The sequence below is a fragment of the Dunckerocampus dactyliophorus genome, chromosome 10, assembly GCF_027744805.1.
Source record: "Dunckerocampus dactyliophorus isolate RoL2022-P2 chromosome 10, RoL_Ddac_1.1, whole genome shotgun sequence".
NCBI classification, from domain to species: domain Eukaryota; kingdom Metazoa; phylum Chordata; class Actinopteri; order Syngnathiformes; family Syngnathidae; genus Dunckerocampus; species Dunckerocampus dactyliophorus.
This window is the reverse complement of record NC_072828.1, coordinates 13,375,949-13,388,175: the sequence shown is the minus strand read 5'-3', so window position 1 is coordinate 13,388,175 and position 12,227 is coordinate 13,375,949. Positions and strand designations below refer to the sequence as shown.

The 12,227-nt window shown below is 40.3% G+C and overlaps 1 protein-coding gene across 3 annotated transcripts in view; it reads left to right on the top strand.

Annotated features, from left to right (window-relative positions):
- sema6bb (sema domain, transmembrane domain (TM), and cytoplasmic domain, (semaphorin) 6Bb) overlaps positions 1-12,227 on the top strand; it is a 169,832-nt gene that overhangs the window by 73,844 nt on the left and 83,761 nt on the right. For all 3 annotated transcript variants that reach the window (XM_054790187.1, XM_054790188.1, XM_054790186.1), the window contains one exon: positions 10,834-10,964. In XM_054790187.1, coding sequence (XP_054646162.1) covers positions 10,853-10,964 — 112 coding nt within the window. In that variant the 5' untranslated portion in view covers positions 10,834-10,852. The remainder of the gene's footprint in view (positions 1-10,833; positions 10,965-12,227) is intronic.

The window sequence follows — 12,227 nt, the reverse complement described above, 5'->3', positions numbered from 1 at the left end:
ACAGCGTGTCACAGGCTAAGTTTATCTATGCCAGCGTGTGTGATCGCTCATGTTTCAATCTCATTCCATTTTCTGGCATCTTTGTTTACACATTTTGCCTGGTTCTCACCAGCTCTCTGGTAGCAGCTAGCTAGCTCATTTTTGTCCCACAGGCGAGGTACAAGTGGCTCTCACGTTCATGGGATAAGTGTTCAAGTGTCACATAGCAATCTTGATCTGTTCTTATCATTATAAATAAAAGAAATACTTTTCAAGAAAGAAGTCGCATTTTAATTGGATTTTTTTTTATGAAGTTGTATATTTTTAAGATAAGATAGGATAACAGTTGCCTGTTTTTAAGAATATGTCATTTTTTTTTTTAAAGAAAAAATTTTAGTCTTATGAAAAGTCTGACTTTTTAAAAAATGCTTTCTTTGCACTTATGAGACAAGTACCTTTAATTCCAAAGTCTAATAAAGTCATATAATGATGCATACTTTTGAGAAATAATTCTGTTTTCAAGAAAAAGTAAAAAAAAAAAAAAAGAAAAAAAAAAGAAATATCTTTCATTATTTTTTAATTTCCGTTTTTTCAAGAAAGTAATGCTCACGTGGTACTTGGTAGCTCTTTCACGCATTGGAATCAAAGCCAGCCATGTTGGGAAGCCTTTCAAGATGAATGAATCATCATATGAAAGTCATATGGAGGGTAAAAGATATAAAAGAATAAAAGCCTGACCTCAGCTGCACTCTGAAAGCGATAATTAACTGAGACCCGGGCAGAAAATCTTTGTTCGACTGTCTTTTAGATTGCGACTACAGATGCTTTGTCGCTCTGTACCTTAGCAGCTATAATCTGGAGGTCTGTGAAGGTTAATGACAGTCATACAACTCCAGGGCGAGCACCACTAATGCTGCAAGATATCCATTCATCAACAGTAAGTTATTATAGGCATTACATTACGGCAGTGGTGTTCACAACACTTAAAGAGGACGTCAACCTGAGATGGCCATTATCTTATTCCAACGTCGACCTTTAAGTCCGCTGAAATTGTATAACCACGGGACACATGGGGGGGGGGGGGGAAAGGATTCAGGGAATTTATTGTGAGTTATGTGTTTTTTGTCCTGTTGTACATGCTGCAAATATTTTCCCCGTCATGCGCTGATGTGGCGCTGCATGGGAAAATCAACGGACTGAACAGCGAAAGGTCACTCCTCATTTTTCATCTTGAGCGCACGCCTACTTTTTTTTTTTTTCCACCCACCCTTAATTTTCCCATCCTGCCTCTCTCCCTCTCCCTCGCCCTCGTAACGCTAAATATGTGTGATGTTTTGGGAGGCTCACGGTGATGCAAATATGAAGTAAACTAACCTGGTTCACTGAAGTCACATGCAAAAGACAATTAAATCATGTGGGCACATGTGTTCAAGGGAGGGAGTTGTTTTTTTTGTTGGTTTTTTTTTACAATGATGCTGAGGAGATAAGCTTTTGGACAGTACACTAGGTCCCCAACTAACGAACACAACTGGTTCCAGACGACTGTTCTTATGTTGAATTGTTCTTAAGTGGGGGAAAAGGTAATATTACCAATGATATAGGTTCTACACGTACATGTATATACATGTACATGTATGTACATGTACATACACATACAGTATATGTGTATGTATGTAAATATGAGCTTGGATGCAGTAGTAATATTAAACAAGGATAATTAATGAAAAAAACAATAATAAAAGTGATATAATAATACGTAATGATAAATGTTATTTACCTTTGAAGAGGAGTGGTCCAGCATACGTCGTCGTGGTGGAGTTGGAGGAGGAGATATTGAAAAAAAGGACAAGTCGTCGTTAGACTCTTCTAAAAGAGGTAGTGTTCTGTGGGTGGTGTAGAATTAAGCAGGCCTATTAACTCTTCATAAACTTTAATCACACACTCATTCCGGGTTGTACAATTTAGCTTTCCATTTAGCTTTACACTGTATCTCCCCAGCGTCTAACTCTTCCTCTGTTGGTCCCAACGCTTCCTCTGTTGGTCCCATTAGCAGTGTCACAGTGCCCTCTACTGGTCAAGCATGTACAGTAGCAGTATAAATACTGATTGAACAACTACAAGGCAAAATAAAATAAAATATAGAACAGTCGGCTTGTGTTCGTATCCGCGAATGTTCGCTAGTCGGGTGTTCGTAAGTTGGGGACCTAGTGTACATGTTTTTGTTACAAGTTACAGTGAATATGGTGTGTCATTGAGCAGGGGTTGAGGAAGCAGGGAGGAAGAACCCATAACATTTTGGTTGAAATGCCGAAGACAATGTGAGGTGTTTTTAAACTACTACATTATGTGTTTATAAAAGGCTTATTTGCAAAAACATACCAATATCAATTAGTCATATTTACTAGCTATTGAAAAGTTCTATCTGCAGCCGCTGAGTTTTCAAAAAGAAATGCAAATACGTAAACATTAACAAGTGGGGAAAAAAGGTTACTGGACTTAATTCAAGGGACTAAGCTACATTTTATGTAACAATGTAGCTGCTGTCAAAACATGCAATATATCAAATTGCAACTAAATACATGACTTGGAACATTTTCAGAATGATTTTAATGAAGACATTAACTTGTGAATGTATGAGCCCCTGGAAATCCTGCATGGAAGCATGAAGTGAAGTGGGACGCTGTGTAGCTTATATGCCGTTATGTGCCGTTCTCTTGAGTTCCGTTCTGTTTGAGCTTCGAAAGTCCAGAGGACATAATTTGCATAACAACTAACTTGTTGCCAACTGGTACAGAACAGAAATGGTCCAAGTAGGGATGCATGAGGTACACTTCATATGTCAAGATGCAAATCAAAATGTTCTCACTTTAAATAGAGCAAGTTGCAGACAAGCCATAAAACTATTAAGGCCCTTCCCTTGCACTTCTTGCCTTCTCTCTATGACTCACTGCAGACAAACTGGGAGCACAAGATGCAGTCTTTCTTTGTCTTTCTGCTTCATTCATTCCGTGCATTCTTTGGCCTCACTCTCTATATATATCCGGTGTGACTCGCTCCCTCCTTGTCAATGCATCACTTTGTTTCTCTCTCTCACCTCTGTTTCTCTTCATCACTCCCTGTATTGCATTGTTTTTGTCATTTCCATTTTCCTCTCTGGCCCTCTCCCTATTCTCACACCGCATCTTTGCCTTAAATCCTCCTGAATCCTCCCTCCTAGACATCGTCGGCACATTTCATTCCTTTGTCCTCCTCCTCACGTCCCTGCTGCTCATCGCATCATTTGTTATCTCTGATCCAAGTAGCATCCGGCTATCATCTGTCAGTAATTCTCCATTAAGAAGCCTCTACCCCTCTCTTGCTAACATGATAATTAAGCTAGGGTCTGGCCAAATCAGTGGGGTGTCTTCAAGCACACATAAAGCCAATGGAACAATTGAACATCTATGTACAGATTGCTTTATATCCTCGTGAACTGATGTGTGTAATTCTGAACTGTACAACAATGCACTGTCCCCTAATACTGACAAGCACCACCCATTCCACATCCATTGACAATCGTAAAACATTGATTTCAGCACCATCTTGTATACACTTATAAGGCGTGTTGCTAAAAGGATCTGAGTGTAAGATGGAACAAGTTTAAATTCCCATTGGAGTGTAGGCTTTCTTTGGAAGTGTGAACAGGGTTTATCAAGACAAAGTACTTCTACCTGTACTCACATCCGTGTAATGCTTGGCAACCCCTCTGTCACATCATTTCATCAGAAATTCCCTTCTACTCTGTCCCCTTTTAAACTCAACACTTGAATGCCTTAAGCTTGTAAAACTTGGTTCCTGATGGAAAAAAAAAATAGGCCCTAAATTTTGGACATTGAGCTGTCATAATGCGTGGCTTTAGTGTGACTTCAGTATATTACATCCTGTAGACATGTAATAAGACCCCTATAGTCACCTTAACCCTCCTATTATTCTTTGTTTACACCACATTGCGCAGGCTACGGGATCACTGCAAGGACATGAGGCAGTCACCACTAGCATAGCAAGCTACCAAGCTAACTAGTTAGCCTCCCCAATTTACGTATTTTAAATGTAAGAAAATTGTTTCAAACGGAGTGGGGAAGAAGGACAAAGTAAAAAGCCAAAAACTTACCACTTCCACATTGAATTAGACAAGAACTGTTTTTTTTTCACTCTTATCATGTCGGACATGCCATGGCTGACTCCATGCAGTGTGAAGGTAATATAATATAATGTCATGTCTCATCAATGTTTTGTGTCATTACTGACGCCTAGTGACCACAATACTGCATATAACCTTCCTTTCAATATTTTTTGACACATTTTTTGACTAATGGTCACTGTTTTGTGGCTGATGAAACAGTGATAATTGAATAATTGTTTTTTTTTTTTTAAAAGGCGAGAGTGAGGAGGGAGCAATGTTCAAACCATGCTGTAGTGAGGGACGACTGTATTACATTATATGTAAGAACTTATTTTTTTACCTTTATTGATGAATGGGAGTGCAAGAGAAGTGGTAACATATATTTTACATAACACAAGAACAGAACGAATGTTGTAATAGCTCCAAGGAGCAAACTGCTCATCTAGCATTATTACCACTGATGAGTTAATTGTAAACAAAAGTACGGCAAGGGTAACTCGCATGAGTATCACAACAACAGACTAGTAGCGCAACCAACATTTTAAAGCACATGCAGAGGTAGATAAAGCTGCTTTATGCTGACCGCTCTTGATTCTTCAAATGCAGCCACTGCCATTTTGTGGATTTCATCAAAAAAAACTAGGAGCTTACTTACAGCCACACCATTGCAGATAGCTTAACATGGTGTTAACATGAGACCCTGGGAGGTTATTTGCTTTCGTAGACCACGCACCTGCCAACAAAAGGTGTTTCTGCAGTTAAATCAATAAGGGTGTTAATTGGAGAATTTATGGTGCCGACTGAGAGTTACCCCCGCAACCCGAGTAAGTGGGTAAATATCGATAACCGTTGTTAAGATAGCTGCTAGCTAGCGGCCAACTGGCTAGCTGCTGTTCTGGGTGTTTTATTTTGGGGTGTTTTAGTGTGTTTTATTTTGTTATCACAGTAGTTAACTTCTTTTAACAATTGCATGACAGTTAAAATGTTACTTAAAACATTGCCTGTAGACCTAAACATTTTATGACGGTGGAAATTCAGTTGAGTCTGTGGGTAAAATGTTTTGCAACGACAAATCATCATGACATGTGACAGAACTGTATATAGGCCACTTATAATCTTGTGTTTTCTTTTAGTTTGCATTTAAATGTAAGTACTTACGGGGAAGAATGAAGCTGTATAAAAAGTGAAGCATGACGAGAGGCTGAATGGGAATAGGTAGACTGAGGAGAAGAGAAAATGAGTGCCATGGCAACCGTAAAATGGGACGAAAACCTTTCATGAAGTATTAGCGGCTTCATTGGATGATGAGGTGTTCCATTTGAATGCAAAGCATCCAAAACTCCTGCAAGCAGAGGGTCACTGGATTATAAATTATTTGGCTCTTTGAAACCTCTGCTGTCAAGCTGCAAGACAATCACCTTGAACTAGAACCTGCATGAAGACATTACACATCAAATTGAGATTGGTCTGTGATTTGATGTCTTTGCTGTTCAACTTTATTATAGTGGTGACAGCGCAATGTTTCCTAAATGACTTTGCCAGGAATTGGAGGAAATTAATGAGCAAATCCCGTTGGAAGCAAAGCTGAGCATGTTGGTGCTTTTACAAGTCCAATTTCATTAGTTGTATACACACGCATGCACACACACACACACACACACACACACACACGCACAGTCTCTGAGGCTGGGATGCTAAAAGCTCAGCTGCGGTTTTTGGAGATTTCCCTACGCTCTCATCACTAGCCATCTGTATTAAGTTGGCAGGCCCGATTGCAATCAATCCCAGAATATGTCTGTCAAGAACCTTTTTATCTAATATTATTGAAGGCAGGGTTGGGGCAGATGATTCGAATCAAAGTCCTTTGTATGCAAAAATCTGCTCCATACCTGCTCAGAGTCCCAGCAAGCCAACAGGAATGGACCGACACTACTAACATGTGACGAGTCAAAGTCTAAATTTATTATTTATTTTTTTGTGGCACATTTTTCGACATCAATTTTGGGCAAAACAGACAGGCCTCAAATGCACAGAAGAGCCATAATCAAGTTTTTTGTACACAAAAAGCTGCCCCATACCTTCTCAGCGTCCTATCAAGCAAAAAGAATGGACTAAAAATAGGAAGTAGAAAATGGGTGAAGTGTGATGACGTTTCAAACTTCTTAAAATTTTACACATATTTTTCAGATACATTTTGGCGCAACTAAAACACTTGACCATAGCCAGTCAGCGACTAGCTAGCTAGCTACCATGAGGAAGAAACGCAGCGGTCTACATCTTCATGTCTGCACAGAGCACGAACAGACATCACTCAAATGCACAACACCAGTTATACTTGTAGAAGCTCCAAACCAAAGTCCCTTTCTACACAAAATGTCCAGTCCCAAACAAAAACAGGACCTTAACAAAATGCAACTACTGTATGCTGGCGATTAGAAAGCTAAAAATGATTTGTAATTTGTGGCATACAGTTTATTTTTAGCATGACGATAAAAATTGTAAGACAGGCCAATCCACATGCTCTTGTCGGGCTGTTTAAGGCCCATGGACCATAGATTGCTCACCTTTGCTCTAAGTGACAAGATTCCAGTGCTGTCGTGTCCATAGCGTCTACTCCAAATAGTAAAATGTATACGCCTCATTTGAGGATAATAGCATACTGTTGTACAGCTTGTTCTACGCGCCGAGCTTCCCCAATGGCCTCTGCTGTAGCCATTTGTCATAATTACCACAATACACACACTTGATTTTATACTCAACCTAATGTGTAGCTACTTATTCTGCAGTGCTTCGAAACAGCACAGCCCGTGGTGTGTAATTATACCAATGGCGTGACATTTATTCGTGCATTATTAATAACAGCAACAATAGAATCTCAGATTGGAAACACTGCCTTCTCATCTTCTCTCGCGCTTATCTCTCACCGCATCTCTCGCTCTTTCTTCTCCTTTCCGGTGACTTCACCTCACTTGGTCGTGCTCGTTGGTGCTGAGTAATTAGCATCCCTCCAATGTCGGAGCAGGGAATTTGAGAAATGCACCCCCATAAAGATTATGAGCCCTGATAAGGTTATGTCGGAGACTCCATTAAGAAGACGTGCGGCACAATGGTGCTGCTTTGTGTCCTTTGGGAGGAAAACTGTGTGAGATTGTGTGCCTGGAAATGAAGTTGGTTGAGTGTGTAGAGTACAATAGATCAGTTTACATCATTGCTAGATTTTTATTTTTTTTGTAAACATACAGCGGAACTTTGCTTGGAGAACATGCTGGTTGACCTCCTCTTTCAAACAATATGTTGTACAGGAAATCATGGAAATAGAAATATTCTATTCCTGGATAAAACCGATATACTTAATTATGCAGGCCATCTGTAAAGTATAAAAATAAATGAACTAATGGTGATATTAAACAAAACAATAAAACCTCAAGTTTAATGACAAAGGCATAATGCAAGGGAATTTGTGTCTCACTTTTCTTGTTGTCACGCAAGTGTACAAAGAAGTTTTTGCCAAGACATAGAACTTCCGCCTCTTCTGAAGACCCGATCATAATTTTTCCCTCCCTCGCTGCAATACATTCTCGAAATGTCCGGCATCTCTGGGTTCTCAGGTAGTCTCTTTGATTTTTGTGTGAAAGAGGCCTCTGTTAACAATTTAATATGAGGATTATACTGTTTGAATGCATAAACAAACATGAACAAACATTGTGGTCAAATACAACAATGAATAATTAAATACATGATCTCATTTTGTGTACTTACTTTTCTTCACCACAAACATAGTTTTACACAAAAACTAATAGCTTAAGGTTAAAGGTAAAGGCTAATTGCGCTACAAATCACAGTGTGTTGTTTTCAGACATTTTTAAATTTGGAAATTTTTTTTTATGCTTGGATTAGTTAGATAGTGGGATTAGATTACAGTTAATGTACTTACAGCTCAATGTAATTTGCGTCAGTATAATTGTAGCTCTGCTAAAATGAACTTGAATGAGTGACAGATGTAGCAAGTCTTTGGAAAGTAGGCACCAATATGGAGAGAGATGGCGTGCATAGTGGATGCCATATGTTCACAATGTGTTTGTTTATGCGTTGTATCATGCAGTGGGCATCTGTGACCGCAGTCAAATACATGAGGAGATCCAAACGTGGATATTGAAATGTGAGGCGCTTCAATTGTGCGTGGCCGGAAAAGCAGCTAAAGTGTTTCATGTTGGCAGGTCAGAGTGGAAGCCACTTGATTCTCAAAGCGAAAGATTACATGGTGACTCATACAGAGTTCATTCAAACAAGATGTTGGGGATTTTTTAATGAGGTTTTTGGAAATACACTTTATTTCCATAACGTGCAAACATGACTGATCGTTACAAATGAGACAATCCAGCACAAAGCCTGTAGAGGATTGTTGTTTAACTAATAAAGATTCGGTTGATGTTAGTCCTAGCTGGATAAGAATAGGTCTGGCAACTTTTGTGGCTTGCTTGCATGCAACTTTTTGACTCTTTCATATCCAATGTTGCTGATGGATTTTACACTACTAGGTAGGGATGTGGCCCATCCCATCCAGTATCAGTTTCGATACCAGCGTAATTTACATATCGGGAATTTTCTTTACCACCGGCGAAAATTTCCAATCCGTGAGCCATGTTTGTGCTTGAATGTTGTCAGCAAACATATGTAGAAAAATATTAGCAAACATAGCCAAAAGAGTATCAGGGAATGTAGTTGTCTCCACACCAGCATTGTAGCCGTTCTCCTCACTCACAGTACACACACACACACGCACACACACACACACACAAGTTCTACGCCTGATGCGTTCACGGCCACACAAAACAGTCGAATCTCACAAACTGTTAACACTACACAAAGCATCCGCGTCACTACAATATCATATTTAGCTGTGGAGAGGAGTTTCTTACAAAGTCATATAAAATCAACAATAATGATAATGTAGCGACTCGGTGGTTATATACGACAAGAGTTCTGTGTTATCCAACTGTGAAGCTGTGAATGCGTCAGGCTCAGCGCTTCTCTGTGTGATTGCCGCTATGTGTGGAGACAGCTACGTTGGCTGATATTTTTCTAGCTACATTTGATGATATTCTTTTTGCCGCGGGTGCATATTAAAGCAAACAAAGAGGTATCTGAATGATCGGAGGTGGAAAAAATGTGGATCGGTGGATCCCTATTATAAGGTTCAAGTCACCCTAATTTAAAAATCTTGAATATATAGTGTCTGTCAGTACACCCCTTACCGCTCACATTCCAGCAACCGCTCTATTACAGTGCACCTTAAAGGGATAGTTGGAATTTTTTGACATGACGTTGTATGACATCCCCCCATCAGCATTGTAGTACATCATTAGTGACGACTATGTCGGACTTCTTCTAAGCAGGGATCAGGGAATTCAAACAAACGATGTCTGTCTCATGCCAGTATAACCGAGGGTTTCAGGATGCTCGCTGATGTCGTAGAAGTTTGGTGAAAATAAAGGACGGGAGCTACGGCGAGGCAAGTTTATTCAAGTACACAGTTCATCTCTATTAGCAACCGTCATGTGACATTCTCAACACACACAACACACATCCGGCCTTCAAAATGAGAGCGCTTTGGGCTACATCCTGTTTACTTGTGGCAACAAAATAATAAGGGGGTCATAAAAAATTGCAGCTGCATGGTGGCCTAGTGGTTAGCATGTTGGCCACACAGTCAGGAGATTAGGAAGATCGGGGTTCAAATCTCCGTTTGGACATCTCTGTGTGGAGTACTCATGTTCTCCCCATGCGTGTGTGGGTTTTCTCCGGTTTCCTCCCACATTCCAAAACATGCATGTTAGGTTAATTGGAGACTGTAAATTGTCCATAGGTATGAATGTGAGTGTGACTGGTTGTCTATATGTGACCTGCGATTGGCTGGCGACTAGTCCAGTCCTCTTGCCTAAAGTCATCTGGGATAGCCTCAAGCATACCTCTGCAACCCGAGTGAGGAGAAGCAGCATAGAAAATGAATGGATGGATAAAAAATTGCTTACACCAACTTTGAGGCAGCAGACAAAGCATGCCACTTTTCAAACATCTTTTGTGAAAGTGTACTCCAGTAAAAAGAAACTTCATACCATTTATATGGTTTGATATTTATATACTGGTTGAAAATAGCCTTGTGAGAAATTCATGGTAAAGTTGATAAGTTAATATATTTTAAAAATCATGAAGAAGTTCAGGCATTTCAAACAAAAAGAGCTGTGATTAGCACCCTCATTTAGGCCATGCAAACTTTTATGACCCTGCCTCTGCCCCTGAATCACGAATCGTTAGGAACTGGTATCAGAACGATCGGAATTGAAACCAGAATCTTTCAAATTCAAACGAAGCCCAACCCTAACCTGATTGGAGATTTTTTTTTAAAGTTGAAAACATTGATATATAGAGTAGTCAGTGTACAGACTGTATAGACACCATTATCTTTTGTTACCAGCTGTTTCAACAATAATGTGTGTTGAGTCAGTGGGTAATAATTATTTACCGCTAAACAAGCTGCACACGGACTACTCTAAAGTATATGCAAGTTTACTTTTTATAATATAATGTGAGGGGTGTACTCATCATTGTGAGGTACTGTATGTAAATTGAAATGAGCCTGATTGAGTTAATGTTTCTGCTTAACAATCATGCCTCTTTCTGTCTTTGCACAGACTCTGCTATTCTGTTGCCATGGTGACAGCGGCCCCTCCCTTCCTCTTCCTCCTGCTGTGCTGGCTCCTCCAAATAGCCTGCTCCGCATTCCCTGAGGAACCGGGCCCCCTAAACTTCATCCCCACAGACGGTATGGACTTTCTTTCATCACACACTCCTGAACACCTCGCTCTTTCACCAAGGTCATGACATGTGAGGTGCCTGGGGGTCTCACCGTCACACATACGGTGTTGAATTGGGAGGTGCAGAGAGGTCACAGAGTGGGCTGTGGAGGTCAGACATGCTCCCACACGAAGGGTGCTGCCACGGTTCGGAAATGAAGAGAAGGTGTTGGAGTTGCATTTGTGACTTTCCCACACACTTACTTCGAGGGTCTCTGGAGATGCAGCTCTTTCCACACTCTCAGACTTTGAGTCTCCATATCAGCTTGGCAGGACAGACCTCTACTGATTGTGGTTCAATAATATTGACCGATGGCTTCCCAGCCTGCTTAATGTATCAATAGCAAGCAGTTCTTTAGTAGTTTAAGGGTGCATTCACACTTGTCATGTATGGTTAAAAGGAACTCTAGTGCTAGAGATGCGTTTCGGTCCACTTGCTAGTGAATTCTGGTGCGGTTTGGGTCACTTGAGCTCAAATGCAAACACAAAGCGAACTACATCAAAGTGCGCACCAAGTATCTTTTTTTAATTATTGGTCTGGGCCAGAGCACTGATCCACCGATTGTGAACGCACCTTTAGTATTACCGGTATTTTTGTCATGTGATCAAAGTGTGTGCAGTAAAGAAGCCTCACTAAAATTAGGAAGCATTAAAATGGCGTCTCCGGGGTTGAATATGTTGGTTAGATTAGATTTCACAAAAAGCTTCTAAAATATACTTTTAAAGAGCACCAGTGTCACACACACACAGAGGGAGAGCGCAGAGCAGAGAGGCAGAACGTCCAACACATTTACACTTTCATATGTGTCATTTCTTATTGCTTTTTGCCGTCCTTGCCTTTGGTCTGTGTAGCATTTTAAGCCTAAATGAACCGAACCGTACCAGGATTCACCTGCAAGTGTAGCTGGATCTCTGTCCGCTTGTTTGGTGCAACCAGAGTTCGGATGATCACTTTCACACTTGATTGACCAAACGAACCGTACTAGAAGAGCAACCGCACCAGAGTTCCTTTTGACCGAACCCAACATGACAAATTTGAAGCAGGTATTGCTACAAAAAAAACACACACACAATGAGGCAGCCTCATCTTGATGGACGCAGCGTGCAAATAATCTGGGATGCTTATGGTGTGAGAAGGTTAGACAGGAAGAAGAAGGATTAATGTTATCAGATCAGGATGGATTAATATGAATGAAATGAATTAGCATAGGAAACGGGCTCTGACAACTAAA